We start from the raw sequence: 20,510 nt of genomic DNA on the forward strand, positions 1-20,510 counted from the left end.
AAGACCATTTAATGTTATAGCATTTAGCCTTCAAATAGTCACAAAAGAATGTCAGACTCACCCTGATAGTGCTGCCAGTTACTTCCATTACCTTGCCTCGATACCACATAGTATCTGATCCCCTTACTGCACAAGCTTCTCCCTTTTTCCAGAAATAAGGTTCCAAAAGACCAAGGCATTTTAAATTACTTTGAATTTCATCCATCATTTTTCTTAGTTCAAATTCTGAAGAAATTATTAAAAATAGAAAACATTTAGGAAAAATTCCCCACCATTCTCAAATGAAGTCATCATCAAACTTCAGTTACTTTACCATGTGTGTGTGTGTTAGTCCCTCAGTTGTGTCTGACTCTTTATGATCCCATGGACTATAGCCTGCCAGGCTCCTCCATCTATGGGATTCTCCTGGCCAGAATACTGGAGTGGGTTGCCAAGTTCCTTCTCCAGAGGAATCTCCCTGACCCAGGGATCAAACCTGGGTCTTCTACATTGCAGGCAGATTCCTTACTATCTGAGCCACCAGGGAAGTCCCACTTTACCACTTAGATAACATTAAAGGGAATTAAAGTCAGTCCCTACATAATAGAACTTTAATACAAACCTAATTCAGTCAGTAACTTCTCTATGTTTCAAACTGCTACTGCTAAGTCACTTCAGTCGTGCCCGACTCTGTGCGACCCCACAGACGGCAGCCCATCAGGCTCCCCCGTCCCTGGGATTCTCCAGGCAAGAACACTGGAGTGGGTTGCCATTTCCTTCTCCAATGCAGGAAAGTGAAAACTGAAAGTGAAGTAGCTCAGTCGTGTCCGACCCTCAGCGACCCCATGGACTGCAGCCTTCCAGGCTACTCTGTCCATGGGATTTTCCAGGCAAGAGTACTGGAGTGGGTTGCCATTGCCTTCTCCGTACTACTGACTAACAACATGTAAATTATTATTCTGATCTCTGGTTATAAGTACAAGCATTATTTTGGAAGTGCAAAAATCTGTAAAACCCTTAAACACATACCAGATAGCCCTAATATATAACAACTAGTGCTTTAAGTTAACATCATTTTGACAGCACACCTAAGTGAAACAGAACACAAGTTATATGTTATTCGATGCTTAGATAGAGCGTAATACTGCAGGTATAAAATTAAAATTCTATTACTGCTACTTCCGATTAACTGGCTCATTATTTCCACAATAAATACATATCCCCATAACTTATACCAGAAAGGGTAAGGTCTGGGTCAGTTCCTGTAACAGTTCAACCACTTCAGCTGTGAGTTCTTAAACATAAGCCTCAGTCTGGGGGAGGGGCTTCCCTGGTGGTCCAACGGTTAAGACTTTGCCCTTCCAATGTAGGGGGCATGGGTTCAATCCTTGGCTGGGGAATTAAGATCCCACATACACTCCAGGGTGGCCAAAAAAAACCACCACCAACAACAAACAAACCAATTCTCAGTCTGTTCTTCTATAAACTAGGTGTAATAGTGCTAACCCACATTATCAGTATCAGAGGATTGGATAGAAGGCATCTGGCAACCAGTTCTACCTATGATTATTTGTACACATCAAGAAAGTTTCTGGGTTAAGTACTATTGCTAGAGGTCTGAAACACTACTCACTTCTAGAATTGCCAATTACACAGATTTAGTCTGGTTCTCAAATTAGAAAACAATATTCAGGACTTTTAACAAATGAGACAAAAAATTTCAACAAATTCATAGCCCCCATACCTCTCTCCATAGGTGGAATTACTATGAATCTAACAGAGTTTAAGTCCTGTGAAAGCTAGAGTTGCTGTGAGTTATTGAGTGCTCTGGACACAATCAGGTTGTAGAAAGAAGTGTGAGCACATAAGTCTAAAGAGGTTTCAGGGACCACCTAAATCTCAAATGGCCCTGAATCTCCAGTCATTGACTGTGATTTCTTTTCTCATTCTAAATGAATTCAAACTTTTGTATTCTTTTTTCTTAGCCTACAAACTTGTTTAAGGGAACCACCTCCATGGTGGTTCATCTTAGGCCCAATATTTATCCATTCCCAATGTCTCAATAAATGATTTTCATGTGCTGGGCATTGTGTAAAGCACTTTTTGTGCATTACTGCATTTAACCCTCATAATAACTCAGTGAATGAAAATAAGGTTCAGAAAGGTTAAATATCTGCCCATGTGGATCTTACTAGAGAATTCCCTAGTGGTAAAAGCAACTACTTTTACAGAATAATCCTATATAAAGTGAAAGTTCTTACCTGATAATTTAGGTACCACAAATATAGTTCCATCATCACCAATGCAGCTGACTACTGCCTCAAATACTTTCTGGTTAGGAATAGCTGGTGGTTTATAGCATCCAGTGGTTCTTGGCTCTAGAATTTTCTCCCTAAATTCAGTCACCTTGGGTTCACTGACACCAACAGCAGCTTTCTTGTCAGGGACAGAGTTAATCTTAACATACTTAGTAACCACTGATTCTCCTTGTTCCTGGGGGATTTCCAGAGACTTCTGGGATAATGAATGGCTGTTATCTAATTTATTAATTCTGTAACATGCAAAAAAGAATAATATATCCAACCATGAGCAAATAAAAATATTCTGGGAAAACAATATAAAAAGAATCATTCAAATATACTCGAAATGTAAAGAAAACATTTTGTTCTAGTTTAGGATATCCAAGTATAATTTGTTACATAAAAATGAGCATAGTTTAAGTCATAATGAGAATTATTTTAAATTATGAATGAGCTTGTTGAGAATAAAGCAATTGAATTTCACTTAAATGCATTAAATTACCATCTGACATTTACATGCTATTCTCTCTTAAAATCTTCTATTAAGTATATTTCAAGTACCACACAATTAATTAGTTGTTACTGGGAAATACAACAGCTTCAAGTTGATTTTAATTTAGCCCAAAGACAGATCAATACATGTGGCAAGTTAACAACATTTGTAAAATAATATAAAGATAATAAGTCCCTTAAAAACAGTTTTCTCATATTATTCAGATATTAAGTATTAGTGGTAACATGCTATATTCACTGATAATTGTTTTACTTCCTGTTCTCTTCCAATTAAAAAAACCTACAAAAATATCCTAGAAGGAAATACAGACATTGTTCATGTTAGAAAAATTATAGATTTTTGTTTTTTCCATGTTCCTGTACTTTCTTCCCTGGTAGCTCAGACAGTAAAGCATCTGCCTACAATGCGGGAGACCCGGGTTCAATCCCTGGGTCGGGAAGATCCCCTGGAGAAGGAAACGGCAACCCATTCCAGTATTCATGCCTGGAAAATCCCATGGACTCAGGAGTCTGGTGGGCTACAATCCATGGGGTCGCAAAGAGTCGGACACGACTGAGCGACTTCTGTGTGTGTGTGTACTTTCTTCTAAAAGGAAATGAGCACTGATAAAACAGTTACATAATTTCTCAACAAACATCTCCAGCCTTGAGGTAGTAGTTTTACTGCCGAAAAGTAGAAAAGAACGTTAAATTAGTGGCAGATACTGTTGGTAATATTAACTTGCTTAGCACTTTTCACTTTATCATTTCCTGCAGCAAGGAACTGTGTTAGCCTGTAGTCAGTCAACACAAAACTAGCTGCAGAGCCTGGCTGCTTGCCAGTCAGCATCTACTACACTGGCCAAATACCTTGGGTTCTGTACTATTTCTGATCTCTTATTCTCTTTTAATTTCATTAAGATAGGGGTCCTAATCCAAGTAGGGTAGAGATAACAATCTAAGATGAAAAAAGAAATCTGGCCAGGAATGGCAGATGGTTGCTACCTAGAACATGTATTTACAACTCTAATCTACTTCTACCTCTAAAAGGAATGAGATAAAAAGAGGAAATTAGGGCTACTACAGTTAATAGCCTGATCCTTCTCCCCTGGGACCAAGGTATTTAAACCCCAAACTTAGTACGTGAAAGCATCTTTACATGTAAATATTGTTCAATTACTTTTGTTTTGCTACCCAATTCTACTCATTTTCTACCTGTTTAACACAAATATATTTGATATAAACTTACCAGAATTTCTAACATAAAGTTTAAACATTTCTGTCTAAGCAAATGAGGCCAAAGAGCACAGATTTGGTACCCACTGTGTAATTCTCTTTTCCTTTGATTTAAAGTGTAAACGCCAGAGCAAAGGGGAAAGTATAAAAGCAAAATGTCAATAGGGATTTAAACATTCAGCAATCTTGAGTGAATTTATTTGTAAGTTGGCTCCTCAGGGTTAGGTTATATATAAATCATTTTCAAAAACAAACAAGAGGCAATTCAGGTTGAGCACACACAGATATAAAGATTTACACAGGCAAAGAAGCAGCATCCACCACAAACTATTTTTTAAAAACAGTCTAAAAAACAAACAAACAAACAGAAAATAGTCTATACCTTGTTTCTCTCAAAGCCAAACCCTTTTTAATCAAATATTTAGAAACATCAACACGCTCTCCTTTTTCATCTCTGCAGAAAATTTTCACAGGTAAGGGCCACATTGTATTGTTTTCCTGTAGTAATTTAAGAGCAGAATAAATATGAGACTCAAAAATGCAACTTATATAAACATTACACTTTTCACAGGTATTCCCTCCACATTTCTCCATTCCAGAAAGAAAAATTTCCAATCAAGTAATTCTGATCTCTGAACACATCAGAGAGAAAATAGCATGGAAAAGAGTCAACAGAGAAAGACAGTTGTTTTATGAACTCTATCATGAACACTTCACAGTCAAGGTGAAGTTTACCAAGAGGAGGAGAAAAAAGGATGACTGAAAACTTTTTTTCCCATTCCAGGTTGAAAAGAGGAATACACCCTAAATTACAAGCTCTCTATTCTCCTAAACGCTCTGTAAGTTATATAACTAAACTATATTTTCCCAGGTGTGCCTTTTTTCCCTGTGAAAAGCCAAAGAAAGAACTACAAAACACATATTCTGCTTTCTGTGAAATTACAAAAGGGGGAAGTACACACAGAAGAAATTAACATAAAATTACTAATAAGAAAATTCCAATCGTTAATGTAATAAAACGGATTAAATTGCATTACTCCAATAATGTATCAAATTAAAAAAGGGGTTAAGGAGGCAAGAAATACTTCTTAGTGTTCTGAAAAGATTTATCCTATATATGTATCCTTTCTCAAATCCATATTCATACAAACACCTTTTAGACATACAGTTAATATGATTTCACTAGAAGCCTAACTTTCCAATTTGTAAAGAATATAAAAAATTCCCAAACAGGCATTATAACTTGAAGACCAAAAAAAGGTTGCAAAAAAATGTCCAAACAGGAAATTCTCTGATGGTCCAGCAGTTAGCACTCTGCACTTTCAGTGCCAAGGGGCCCAAGTCTGATCTCTAGTCGGGGAACTAAGATCCCATGTGCCATGCAGCCAAAAAAAAAAAAATCCAAACAGCTATTATTTTCTCAACAAAATAAATGGACCTGTACAAAACACCAATGAAATAACCAAAACATATCTACTCTACCTGTTTACCTTGTCACACACCTGTATGATAATGGTTGCTACAGCTCCAGTGAGGTACAATGAGAGGCAGTCACAGGCTGTTGCTGTCCACTTGTCACTCCCACCTGTTGGTCTAAAATAAAAAAATGACACCTTGTCTTACAACAAATAGTATAGAATAAAGAAACATAAAAGAATCTTCATATACATATATATTTGAATCAACAACATACATAGTGAGAAATCAATTTAAACATGGCTTTGTATTATTTTCTTAAATTTCTTCCCCATTTTCATAGCCTTTTTTTCATCCCTCTAGTTTCCTTACAGCCCAAATTACATGCTAAGTTATTTATATACATCTGTTCTGAGGCTGCACTGAGAACTCTTAAAATTTAAGTATGCTTTAAGCTTTCTAAAGCTATTATATACATTTCATATGTGCTGAAAAAAAGTGAAAGTTAGAAGTGTGAGTCACTTAGTCATGTCTGACTCTGCAATCTCATGAACTGTAGCCTGCCAGGGTCCTCTGTCTATGGTATTCTTCCGGCAAGAACACTGGAGTGGATTCCCTCCTCCAGGGGATCTTCCCGACCCAGGGCTAATTACACCATAAACTCAGAGAGCAGGGATATATGTTATGTGTACACACATTTGACCCTTGAATAATGTGGGGTTAAGGGTGCTGACCCTCCATGCAGTCAAAAACCTGTGTATAACTTTACAGCTGGCCCTCCATAAGGCAGTTCTGCTCTCAGATACAACCAACCACAAATGTGTCACTAGTGCCAAACTACGTATAAGAGGACCTGTGAAGTTCAAACCTGTGTTGTTCAAGGGGCCATCTGTATACTATGTGTTGTATGTTTTACATGTATTGTGTCTTAGTCCATCATATCTCCAATGCCTAGGATAGTTCACACAGAAGGCACACCAAAAATTCGTAATGGAAATACAAATAGAACAGCCCCTTTGTAATGATGATTTCTCTGCCCAAATATTTTTGGAAGATTTTTTTCTGGAATTTAAAGCTAATATGAATTGCTACTATGAATATTAGCTTCATTTATAAAAAATTATTTTTAATATTCATGGTTGAAAAATGTTCAATAAATACTTGACAGATCAATGAAGACCAGAATATCAATTTCACCATCTATTTTAGTTTGCAGAGTGGAAACTGAGTGACTTTAGATGTTTCTAACCATGAAATCCATGTCCACAGAATAAACAAGTACCCTTGGAGGATGGCATGGCAACCCACTCCAGTATTCTTGCCTGGGGAATCCCATGGACAGAGGAGCCTGGGGTCACAGGGTCAGCCACGACTGAAGTTACTTACCCCACATGCACCACTAAAGAGATATGGATGGAGTTTCATCAGACTTGCCCCATCCTCTGAGTAAAGAACCAATCTGGCAAATCTTTTCATATTAGATGGTTTACATGAGTGAACTAATGACATCATCTGTGTATGCAGTTTGACCAAATAGGATTTAGCAAAACTATTTATTATGAAGACCAAACAGTGCTCTTATCAGCTAAGAAACTTATGTTATCAGTGACTTCTTGAATTAGTTATGGTTTTTTATTTATGATAGTATACAGATAATATCAGTATACATACAACATTAAGGTTTTCTATGACCTATTATAAACATACATTTTAAAATATTAACTTTTGGATATCTTGCATGTCGCATGATGTACTCTGCATATAAGTTAAATTAAGCAGTGTGACAATATACAGCCTTGATATACTCCTCGGAACCAGTCCGTTGTTCCATCATGTGAAATGCTGGGATGGATGAAGCACAAGCTGGAATCAAGATTTCTGGGAGAAATATCAATAACCTCAGATATGCAGATGACACCACCCTTATGGCAGAAAATGAAGAGGAACTAAAGAATCTCTTGATGAAAGTAAAAGAGGAGAGTGAAAAAGTTGGCTTAAAGCTCAACATTCAGAACACTAAGATTACGGCATCTGGTCCCATCACTTCATGGCAAATAGATGGGGAAATAATGGAAACAGTGACACATTTTATTTTCTTGGGCTCAAAATCACTGCAGATGGTGACTGCAGCCATGAAATTAAAAGATGCTTGCTCCTTGGAAGAAAAGCTTGACAGACAAACCTAGACAGCATATTAAAAAGAAGAGACATCATTTTGCCGACAAAGGTCCATCTTAATCAAAGCTGTGGTTTTTTCAGTAGTCATGTATGAATGGAGAGGTGGACCATAAAAAAGAAAGCTGAGGGCCACAGAATTGATGCCTTTGAACTGTGGTGTTGAAGACTCTTGAGAGTCCCTTGGACTGCAAGGAGATCCAACCACTCAATCCTAAAGGAAATCAGTCCTGAATATTCCTGAAAGGACTGATGTGGAAACTGAAGCTCCAATACTTTGGATACCTGACAGGAAGAAGAGACTCACTGGAAAAGACCCTGATGCTGGGTAAGACTGGAAGGCAGGAGGAGAAGGGGTCGACAGAGAATGAGATGGTTGGATGGCATTACCGACTTGATGGACATGAGTCTGAGCAAGCTCAGGGAGTTGGTGATGGACAGAGAAGCCTGGTGTGCTGTAGTCTATAGGATTGCAAAGAGTCAGACACAACTGAGTGACTGAACTGATGGAATTGTAAACTTAAAAGTGGTAAATTTTATGTTAGTGTATACTTTACCACAATAAAACGAAATCTATACAAAAAGATTTCTCAGAAGGGTAGTAAGACGTAAGTGGTTAGTATGCTGGTTCTAGGATTGGAACTCTTATAATCCCAGTTCAACAGTTAGATGTATTACTCTGGAATATAAAATATTTAACCTTTTGAAGACTCAGTTTTCTTGTCTTTAAATAATACCTTAGTCATAGCTTAAAGGTTTGCTGTGATGATTAAGCAAAATAATGCCAGTTAAGGCCATTAATAATACATGGTCCAGACATGCTTAAGGCTATTATTCCACTCTTGAAATGGTGGTGTTCCACTGTAGTGCTTAAGTCATCAGATTCAAAGTGTCTACAGGAATGCATTCTCTACCATGTTGGGTACGGTAAAGGGATTGATAGAATTCTGTTCTATCAACGAACAGAGGGTAGAGCCTCCACAACAAAGGGTAAAAGGACAGCATCAAGAAAGGTAGGAGAGGCAGAGACACATTCTTGCCAGGTAAAGACCCACACCCCAGCTGTTGTGATCCATAACCAGGAGGAATTACAAAGATATGAGTCTCTTCTCTGAGGAGCCAGGGATTTGCGCTCTACATGAGACACCTAAACCCCTAGATTCTACACAGGAGAGATTCCCAAAACACCTGGCTTTGAAACCCAACAGGGAATATGACCAGGAAAACTAGAGAAGAACAGAGAATAGAAAAATTGTTCTTAAAGGGCCTGTGCCCAGACTCAACCTAAAAACAAGTACAAAAACACCACACTGAAAAGTGCATGGACAACATATAAAGAGGACCCTCTTACTAAATCTTAAAGCATCTGCTGGAGACAGGAACCAGCTGGGATGTCTCCCAGGGATGGAGACACTGGCAGAAACTTTTTTTGTTATCTCTGGCTACCTTGCTCTCACCAGTACTGGAATTCTCCCTCTAACCTGTGAGCACCAACGGGTCTCCCATGCTGAAAGCTCTGCCCACTCTACTCCTGAGCCTCAGCTGGACCTCAGAGCCACCCAAACAAAAGGTCTGTCCAGCAGTGCCCAGCTGCTGCTGCAGTCTTGCAGCCACAGAAGGAGATACCCACAGAGGGGTCACCCCTAGAGTGCCAGGCTGTGGTGGCCAGGCAGGATCGTACCCCTGAGTCCCACTAGGCATCTCCTACATAAGGCCACTCTGCCAAGACTGGAAGAGACAATTGATTTATCTGTGTAGAAACAGACAGAGGACTAGGCAAAATGAGACAGAGGAATATGCTCTAGCCAAAAGACTAAGATTAAAACATCAGAAAAAGAACTAAACAAAACAGTGATAAGCAATCTCCCTGATAGAGACTGAAAAGTAATCATAAAGATGCTTACCAAACTCAGGTGAGGCTTCCCAGGGGGTGCCAGTGGTAAAAGAATCCGCCTGCCAATGCAGGAGATACAAGAGACGCGGGTTCGATCCCTGGGTTGGGAAGATCCCCTAGAGGAGAGCTTGGCAACCCACTCCAGTATTTTTGCCTGGAGAATCCCATGGACAGAGGAGCTTGATGGACTGCAGTCTATGGGGTCACAAAGAGTCGGATACTACTGAAGTGACTTAGTACGCATGCAAACTCAGAAGAAAAATGGAAGAACACCATGAGAACAACAATAAAGAGGTAGAAAGGATAAGAAAGCACCAAGCAGAAGTTGTAACTGAAAGAAAAATGCACTAGAGGGGTTCAATAGCAGACTGGATGAGGATGAAGAGCAAATCAGCAAGCAGAAGACAAAGCAGTGGAACTCACCCAGACAACAACAACAACAACAACAAAAAAGAAGATAACTTAAGGAACTTTGGAGGCAACAAGAAGTGGAATAACAGTTGCATTATAGGAATCTGAGATGAAGAAGGAGATAAAGAACCAGAAAAATTATTTGAAAAGTGGCTAAAATTTCCCTAATCTGGGGAAGCAAACAGATACCCAGGTCTAGGAAATCCAAGAGAGTTCTAAAAAGATGAACCCAAAGGATCACGTCAAGACACATTATAATTAGAGTGGTAAAAGCTAAGGATAAAGAAAAAATCCTAAAAGCAGCAAGAGAAAAACATCTTGTTATGTATATGGGAATTCCTATAAGGCAATGAGTAGACTTTTCAGCAGAAACTTTATTTTTTATTCCTATCTTCATTTGTGTCTCAAGTTTCTTTTTTAACAGTTTGAACTTAATCTAGATACCTGTTGTACTCACCTATCTCTATCTCAATACCACCAAAGTTTATGTGCTTCGTATTTTTTCCTTCCTGCTTCCCAAAACCTTAAAATTAACTAGATCTTTATGAAAATTTCAGAATATGTCAGCAAAATAAAAACAGATCAGAATCCAAACAGAAAAATATTTAAAATCATATTCAGTAATAAGAAATCTTACTCAGCTAAAAACTACCTTATATCAACAAGAGAGCATTCCAAAGATAATCTTCCCATTGTCTTTAGGTTTTCTTGAAGTTCTCTTAAACAGTTAATGTTCACTACTAGTTCAACACCCACGTCATACAGCAAGACCTATGAAAACAATAACTTTAAGTCTATGGAAAAATAATACTTTAATTTTTTTTTACAAACTGAAAAGCGTAATAAAAATTGCATGAAAATACAAAATACATTTACTTTCTTGATTATATTTTTAACTCTGCATTTACCTCTACCAATGTGTCTGTAACCATTCTGATGATCTGGCCCCTTCGCCACTGATTTTTATCTGGGATATTAACAGCACAGTGCATATCATTTTCCCATTTAACAGGTTCCCATTTTGAGTTTTCATAAGCAGCAACCATCTTTTCTCCTAAACTATGTAAAGAAAAAAATTTTTTACCTCTCTGAAACTTTCTTATAACATACAATTCTCTGACCTCCCTCCCTCATTCTATTCCAAACAAACTGGATGCCTCCTTCCTCCTTGAGCACCTGAGCACATTTCTACTGCAGGGTCTTGAACTAGCTCTTTCCTCTGCCTGACATGAGTGCCTCCCAGGCATCTTCAAGGCTCGCTTCCTCACTGCCTTGAGGATTTATCTCAAGTGTCACTGACTCTGTGAGGTCTTCCTGCCCAGCTGCTTTATTTTTCTCATCTTCATCATTATCTCCTGCTGTAGGTAACTTTCTTTGTTCACTGTCATTCCCTCTACTAGAATGTAAGCTCCATGACTGCACAAACTTGTCCAATGTTTTTATCACTGTTTCCCCAACAGCTATAATACTGGCTGTCAAATAATAGGTGCTCAATAAGCCTTTGTGGAATATATAAATCTTAATACAATAAAAATAATCAGTTAATATACTATTTGTATACTGTTAACTAGTTTTTAAATGACTATTTAGCCGAAATAATTTTGTACTTTTAAAACAAGAACTCTGCATTTATGAGTTCTAGATCTTTGAAATAAAATACGGAAAAGAGAATAAACTATATGCACAATTTTCCTTGGATGTTATACCTATGAAGCAAGTTTTCTGTTAATAACCACTGAACATAGATCTTCTCAGGAGACACTATATTGCAGATGTGCACAGGCAGTTCCTTATTATAAAGTGACTGCAGATCCTCACTAGGTAGAGATTTTGCAAACAGAGGATTTATTAAGTTGTTTACTTCATTTGAAATAATTTCTTCTGGAGAAGGATCCCATACTTCAATATGCTTTTTAGAATTATCTTTGAGGGTATATCTGAAAAAAAAAAAAAACAACCCATTAACAATATGCATAGTTTACAAAATATTTTTGTTTGTATTTGGTTAGATCTAGAGATGAACAAGTTTTAGTTATGATTCACTGCTTTGCAGTTTTGATATTAACAGCAATTTTAGTCTTTTTAAAAAAGAGTTCTTAATGATTAACAAAGGACAAAAAGGAAAAAAAAACATGTAAAATCCATGGTTTCTACTTTAAAAACAGTTTAAAATACCAAGTGTGCTAATAATTTCATCATTCCTTATTGATATTTTGTACTCACTAAAGAAAATAATTATTCAGGATTTTTTTTGGTAACTTGAATATTTCTCTTTGCCTAAAAGTTATCAAACTGTTTGTCAATGAGAATACAAGTGGAAAACAATTGTTATTTTAAAATCTGTTAACAAGCAAAATTACTGAATTAAGTGTTTAGAACGTTTAATCTGAACAGTTCAGAATCTAATCACAGATAATTAATGGCAAAATTTCTTCAAAGGAAAAATCTTAAGTTCTTTCATAATAAACTGGAGATTGTGCTAACCAGAGGGGCTAAGTTTTTCCTTCTGAATCTATTGGATAGTTTTTGGTCCTTATTTGACATGAACTCTGAGCCTAAACTAGCTACTTTTGCCTTCGTGAAATGTTCTCTTTCTTTGGTTCCTGGTTTTTCTCTAATCTAAAGTTCTTGATCTACCATTTTTCTGGGCTTCTCTCTCCTGTAAATGATAATGCTTAGAGTTGCATGTTCATCTATGGAGATTGAGATGATTGATGAAAATGATGGACTCATTTACCATGTATATGTTTACTTCCCATCTGAATCACCCAATCAGGTCTCTCTCTCTTCTATGCTCCAGACCCTGATATTTATTTCTTTCATTCAATTAATATTTACTGGGTACATACTGTGAGCCAAGAGACCCAGGTTCCAGAGATACAGCAGTGGACAAAATAAGCAGGGTCCAGTCCTCCAGGATCTTATGGTATTATGATAGTGAGTGATTACATAATTATACAAAAAATAAATTTCAAAGAACAAGGGCGTAGGCCAATGAAATCTAACCTAGTCTTGGAGCTGGAAAAGGTTTCTCTGATTAAGTGACATTTCAATTGAGATTTTAAAAGGACAAGCAGGAGTTAGGGAGGCATTCCAGAAACCAAAGGAAAAATATGTAGCTTTGGCATAAATAGGACATGGCATGAACCTTGAAGCACACAGAGGCCAGATTATTTGGGAAACATTATGTTTTATTTTATAAATGATAGTGTGCATGTATGATACAGGTGACCCCAACAGACTAAACTGTGGGACTTCACACTTCCTTTCTTCTTAATCCTTAGGTGCTCAGGGAAAACACTGATCAAGGGAAACGCATGTTCTAATTTGAGGACAGGCAACAGATACAATCCTCTGGAGGAGGGCATGGCAACCCACTCCAGTATTGCTGCCTAGAGAATCCCATGGACAGAGAAGCCTGGTGGGCTACAGTCCATGGGGTCACAGAGAGTTGAACACAACTGAACAACTAACATACACATAGAACAGATACACTGGAAACAGTAAGACTGTTTTGCAGGAATCAGTAGGAATCAGCAATCTGGGTATTGAAGGGCAAGGAAACTGACTGGGGCTGCCAGAGTAGGGTGGGTTTATAATAACTGGTTCCCCGGGAAGGTTTGCAAAGCAATGTGCTTCCCCTGCCTCAATTATTTTTAATCAGAGGACAACTGCTTTACAATGTTGTGTTGATTTCTGCCATACATCAACATGAATCAGCTGTAGGTATTCACGTTTCCTCTGTCTTGAACCTCCCTCCCCGTCGGATCCCTCTAGTTTGTCACACAGCTCCAGGCTGAGCTCTCTGCACTATATAGCAACTTCCCATCACCAATCCATTTTACAAATGGTAATGTACATATTTCAATGCTACTCTCTCAATTTACCCCACCCTCTCCTTGCCCCACTATGTCCGTAAGTCTGTTCATTGTGTCTGAGTCTCTATTCCTGCCCTGCAAATGGGTTCATGGGTACCATTTTTCTAGATCCCATATATATGTGATAATATATGGTATTTGTTTTTTTCTTTTCTGACTTACTTCACTCTGTCTAACAGGTTCTAGGTTCATCCACCTCACTAGAACTGACTCAAATTCATTCCTTTTTATGGCTGAGTAATATTCCATTGTATATATGTACCACAACTTCTTTATCCATTTACCTGTCGATAGACATCTAGGTTACTTCGATGTCCAGGCTATTGTAAACAGTGCTGCAATGAACACTGGGGTACATATATCTTTTTCAATTATGGTTTTCTCAGGGTATATGCCCAATAGTGGGACTGTTGGGTCATATGGCAGTTTCATTCCTAGTTTTTTAAGAAATTGGCATACTGTTCTCCATAGTGGTTGTTATCAATTTACATTCCCACCAGCATACAAGAGGTTTCCCTTTTCTCCACATTCTCTCCGGCATTTACTGTTAGCAGATTTTCTGATGATGACCATTCTGACGGGTGTATGGTGACCTCACTGTAGTTTTGATTTGCATTTCTCTAATAATGAGCAATGTTGAGCTTTTTTTGATGTGTTTATTAGCCATCTGGATGTCTTATTTGAGGAAATAAATGTCTGCTTTCGTCTTGTGCCCATTCTCTGATTAGGTTCTTTGCTTTTCTGATGTTGAACTGCACGAACTATTTGTCTATTTTGGAGATTAATCCTTTGTCAGTTGCTTCATTTGCAATTATTTTCTCCTATTCTGAAGGTTCTCTTTTCATCTTGTTTATGGTTTCCTTTGTTGTGCAAAATCTTTCAAGTTTAATTAGGTCCCATTTGTTTATTTTTGTTTTTATTTCCATTACTGCAGGAGGTAGGTCATAGAGGATCTTGCTGTGATTTATGTCAATATTTTCAACAGTAAGTATTTTAACTTAAATTAGTTAAGATCACTGACTCCTACTCTCATTTTTTGGTCTAAGTATTCCAGGGGCTTGGGAGTTGACTTTGAAACACATTTAGTTTGGATTTAGTGGGATACAGTTTTGTGGTTGACCACCACTTCCCTGTGGAGTTACGCTACTGCTAGCAATCTTGGTATGGGAATGGATTCCAGAAATACTCCTAAGACCTTTAATGTAACAACATGAAAATATACGGTTCAATATAAGGCAAATATACCACTATGAGGAGGACGCTGGAGACAAACTAATGAATACAGTGAGCCACTATATGTTTGTTAATCTGGTGTCCTCTTTTTTATACTTAAACATGTCCCAGTTTGGACAAGAATTAGGGTTACCCTATTAATAAGTGAATTAAATCAATACATTAATAAATATCAGTTTAAACTATATTAAAGATTCATTAAAATAAAACTTGAAGTGTCTTGAATATTATATACATAATGTATATATAATATATATATGTATATATAATGGATATAAGTAAATATTATGCAGGTATAATGATGTAACAGATTACAATCTCAAGAGATAACCCTTAAACCTGCAAAGAACAGGGCTTTGAGGAGAGCAGCTCGAAGAGGTGTGTTCCCTCCAGCAGTCCTTAAATCTTTACAGAATCACAAATCACCATACTCTGACCCACAGACCTGTTCCAGGAAGCCCTGACACTTGACGCAATGCAAAAAGGGGGTGCAAGCAGGCATCTTTAACACAAGCACAGGTGCCCATAGGAACCAGAAAAGTGACTAGAATGAGTGCAGTTGTGAGGGGGCACACTGTATGTAGGGAAGGGGAAACCCATGGGGAGCTTTCTTTTTTTCTTTTATTGAAGTATAGGTTATTTACAATGTTATGTTAATTTCTGCTATCCAGTAAAGTGATTCAGTTATACATATACATAATTTTTTCATATTCTTTTCATCATGTTTATCTCAGGATATTGAATATAGGTCCCTGTGCTATATAGTAAGACCTTGTTTATCCATTCTATATATACTAGTTTGCATCTGCTAATGTGGGGAGCTTTCTGTTTACAAATCTGGCACCTAATTCCACTTTGAAGAAAATGCCTGAGGCCAGTTGAGGCTCTCCAATCACTGGTGGCTCAGCTGGTAAAGAATCCACCTGCAATGCAGGAGACCCTGGTTCTATTCCTGGGTCAGGAAGATCCCCTGCAGAAGAGACAGGATACTCACTCTAGTATTCTTGGGCTTCCCTGGTGGCTCAGATGGTAAAGAATCCACCTGCAACGTGGGAGACCTGGGTTTGATCCCTGGGTTGGGAAGATCCCCTGGAGGAGGGCATGGCAACCCACTCCAGTATTCTTGACTAGAGAATCCCCATGGACAGAGGAGCCTGGCAGGCTACAGTCCATGGGGTCACAAAGAGTCAGACACAAGTGAGCGACTAAGCACAGCACACAATGTATATATAATACATAACAGAAATAATATTCACCTAAAATTAACTATGATTTTTAGAAATTTATATGACACTACTAATAACTAAGCTATGGTTCTAAAAAAAAAACTTTAAAAAGTTACCAATAAACAAATTTCAATCAACCACACTACAGAAAAGACATTTACTTTTCTGTTCCTGCCAAAGGAAATATCACCAAATCTGCCTTTTCATGTGGTAATCAGTATACAGTTAAAAAATCTGTAAAGGTATTTTACAGGTGATTCTGAATTTTCTTTTTTTTTTTTTTAATTTTAGTTTTTTATTTTTTAAAATTTAAAATCTTTAATTCTTACATGCATTCCCAAACATGAACCCCCCTCCCACCTCCCTCCCCATAACATCTTTCTGGGTCATCCCCATGCACCAGCCCCAAGCATGCTTCTGAATGGGAGAAAATAATAGCAAATGAAGCAACTGACAAACAACTAATCTCAAAAATATACAAGCAACTTATGCAGCTCAATTCCAGAAAAATAAACGACCCAATCAAAAAATGAATTTTCTAATATTCATAGTATTTGTCAACTTTTGAAAATCTGTAATTTGTTGATTTCTTTCAACAGTCTACATAAATGTTATAATTTTGCATACTTTTCCTGAATGGGGGCCTCCCAAATGTACAAATTTCAGGCTGACCCATGAACCTTGGATTTGCCTGTTCACGAGTACAAGGATGAGCATTTGGGAGTGAGGAATCATGCCTGCCTCTCTCTTCACCCTGCTTCCTTAGCTACTGCCATGCCTGCTCCTGAGGCTCCACCATGTGAGCCCTGCGGTCCTCCGGCCAAGGGCATGACCTACAGCTCACCGATCACTGCAATGCTTTGCTTCCTGGGGATCCCCCCTCTGCTTTAACAGACACAGGACCTCACACAACACGCCCAATGTGGGTGGCACCTCCACTCTCTGTATGTCGCCTCCACTCTCCCCACAAGTGGAGAATGTCCTGTTCTGAGCAGAAGCACCCAAGATGTCCTTCAGTAAGTGATTGAATAAACAAACTGTGATACAACCAGACAATGGAATATTATTCAGTGCTAAAAAGCAATGAGCTATCAAGCCAGAAAAAGACACAGAGGAACCTTAAAAGCATATTACTAAATGAAAGAAGCCAATCTGAGAAGGCTACATACTATATGATTCCACTGTGGAAAAGACGCAACTATGGAGGCGATAAAATGATCAGTGTTTGCCATTAGCTAGAGGGGAGGGAAGAATGTTAGGCTCTCACAGATTTTCAGGACAGTGGAAATATTCAATGTTAGGCTCTCACAGATTTTCAGGACAGTGGAAATACTCTGTATGACACTACAATGGTATATTCAAGTCACTACATAATGTCCAAACCCACACAATATACATACAGTAACCCAAACTTTGGACTTTGATGATTCTGACATGTTAACAGAATTTCACTGTTCCTTGTAAATACACCACTTTGCTGGTTGATAATGGTGGGGAGGCTGTGTCTATGTGGGGGCAGAAGCATAAAGGAACTCTGTTCTTTCCACTTCATGTTTTGGACCTAAAATGGCTACAAAAAATAGTCTATTTAACAAAATAAAAAGGATGACAACCCTAAATATGAAACATGTAACTATAAAACATAAGGAAGAATACATAGGAGAAAATCTTTACAACCTTGGCTTAGGCAAAGATTTCTCAGCTAAATACAAAATGCCTGAAAAACCAGAACCTTTGGCTCTTTAAAAGACACCTTAAGAAGCCAGATTGGAAGAAAGTATTTGCAAAGTACATGCCTAATGAAAGACATGTCTAGAATATATAAAGAGCTCTCATATTTCAATAATAATAAGCAACAGTTTTTAAAAAGGGCAAAACATCTGAAAAGATACTTCACCAAAGAAGAGATACAGATGGCAAATAAGCACATGTTAAGATCTTTAATGTCATTCAGTTCAGTTCAGTTTAGTCGCTCAGTCGTGTCTGACTCTTTGCGACCCCATGAACTGCAGCACACGAGGCCTCCCTGTCCATCACCAACTCCCGGAGTTCACTCAAACTCATGGAAATTAAGATGAAAACCACTATACTCCTATAAGAAGGGCTAATATAAAATGACAAAATCAAGTGCTAGCAAGAATGGAGAACAATAAAACTCTCATAAACATTTGGCAGGTTCTCATAAAGGTAGAAATAAATTTACCTTACAAACAGCAATTTTGCATACATACATATAGCTACACAAACACCTATATGCAAATATTTACAGCAGCTTTATTCACGAAGTTTCCCCAAACTGGAAATAGCCCAAATGTTCATCAATTGGTAAACATATAATATTATGGTGCATCCATACAATGAAATACGAGTGAGCAAAGCAATGAGAACTACCGGTGTAGGCAACATGACCTAATCTCAAAAACATTATGCTAAATGGAAAGGTTGTTGTTGTTTAGTCACTCACTGGTGTCTGACTCTTTGTGACCAAATGGAAAAGCAAGACACAAAAAGGCCAAGTATTATATGACTCCATTTATATGAATGTGTGGAAAAGACAAAACTATGGAGACAGAAATTTGATCAGTAGCTGCCAAGGACCAGGTATGGAGGAAGGAGACTCACTACATAAAGAAACAAAGTGAACTTTGAGGAGTCATGAAAATAGTCTGCAACTTGACTGTAATGACAGCTGCGTGATTATATGTGTTTATCAAAACTCATAACTCTACCTAAAAAGGGTGAACTTTTAAAATTGTATGTTGTATATTTCATAACCCTATGTAAAAAAAAAAGAAAACTCAGTCCAATACATTTAAATATTTCTTCTATCTCTCCCTCCCATGCTTAGGACCTATAGTGGAAAAGGCCAGCCCTCTCTACTACTTCTGGTTCCACCAGTGTTGGGTGGGGGTAGGGGCGGGGCGGGGAGGGAGGCAGAGCCAGACCACACACTGGCCATGTCACGGCAGACCTCTGCTGGGTGTTGCTGCTTCTCTGGCATACGCAGACAGGCATCACTGTGGGTGTACTCAAATACTGGCTTTCTTAAGGGCTGTGTGATGGAATTCTTCAGGAAACCCCTCAGGGGCCACTGCCCTGTACAAGTCCCTACCATAGAAGAACTGCTGTGTCCTGACTTCTAAACCCTCCCACCTTTCCTACCACCATTCTGCCCTTCTGCTTCTGGGTCGCCTCAACCACAAGGCTTTTAACCAGGACAGGCCTTTTAACCACACCTGTCCTGAGTAAAAGCACAATGGTCAAGCCTGGTTCCCCTTTAAAGTATCCACTTGCACCCAGGAAAAATTCCTATTTCTCCAGATGAGAATGCAGGCTACTCTACTATTTTGCTCACTCTCTACCCTGCCGTTTCTCTTCCTGATTGTCTTCACAAACGGTTCAAGAGGCCACCTAAGCAGATGTCCCACCTAAAATAAAATGTCAGTCTCCTTTTCTCAGATGCACCCTCTATCTCCAGGAACCATTCTTGTTGTAGAGCCCCATAGGGATGAAGAAAAAAGCCACTCTACTCCTGCCTAGACTAAAGACTCCAATTATTTTTTCTTCTCATTTTACTGACCAATTAATAGGGAAAAACTCCCGACTATAGTCTAAGCAGATCTCCAATGGGGAGTGATATGCCAGTTTCCCTTCTTCTGAACAGTGTTACATATCAACTAAAAATAAAAGTTTACAGGTCCACTTACCCTACTTCATAAGATGCTAGGCCCTCTTTGACTAGCTGGTCATTAATACTGGTGGGAATCATTCCAGGAGCACCAAGAAAATCAAAAAGTTCAACTAACAGCACATTATCTTCCAGAATTTCTGTAAAAATATTAAGACTAGTTTGGGGAAAGAAATAAATACATCACAAAATATACTAAATGAAGCAATTTTAAAAACCTGAGAACTTAATTTCCTTCATTTTGCATACATGAGGCCTCCTGCTGAGTAATGTCCATTTCTCTCTAGGGGTAGATACATCACTTGTCATGCATGAACGAACTGCCAATGTTAATAAAATTTTCATTTTAGGTTATTATGTACTGTCCTATAATAAACCAAAAGCAGCTTGAAGCTTTTAGATTCAGAGAAAAACACAGTGACATACATTAATTCCAATAGCATTCTGTTGTGGTTTTAAACTGTTTTACTGGATTCTGCCAAGTTCCAGAGGGCAAAAGATATAAATAAAAATTAATCCAGGCCAGTGCTTATTTGTGAAGCTTTACAGCTTTTCTAAGAATGACACACACATGTGTGCATG

At 38.1% G+C, this 20,510-nt stretch overlaps 1 protein-coding gene across 1 annotated transcript in view; it reads right to left on the reverse strand.

Moving 5' to 3' along the window:
* RNF17 (ring finger protein 17) overlaps positions 1-20,510 on the reverse strand; it is a 115,493-nt gene that overhangs the window by 26,487 nt on the left and 68,496 nt on the right. The window contains exons 20-27 of the mRNA XM_069601722.1: positions 19,948-20,068; positions 11,610-11,840; positions 10,812-10,962; positions 10,556-10,674; positions 5,510-5,600; positions 4,390-4,505; positions 2,241-2,530; positions 62-225 (exon numbers count right to left, since the gene is read on the reverse strand). Of these exons, the coding sequence (XP_069457823.1) occupies positions 62-225; positions 2,241-2,530; positions 4,390-4,505; positions 5,510-5,600; positions 10,556-10,674; positions 10,812-10,962; positions 11,610-11,840; positions 19,948-20,068 (1,283 nt within the window). The remainder of the gene's footprint in view (positions 1-61; positions 226-2,240; positions 2,531-4,389; positions 4,506-5,509; positions 5,601-10,555; positions 10,675-10,811; positions 10,963-11,609; positions 11,841-19,947; positions 20,069-20,510) is intronic.

Source organism: Ovis canadensis, chromosome 10 (assembly GCF_042477335.2).
Source record: "Ovis canadensis isolate MfBH-ARS-UI-01 breed Bighorn chromosome 10, ARS-UI_OviCan_v2, whole genome shotgun sequence".
NCBI lineage: Eukaryota > Metazoa > Chordata > Mammalia > Artiodactyla > Bovidae > Ovis > Ovis canadensis.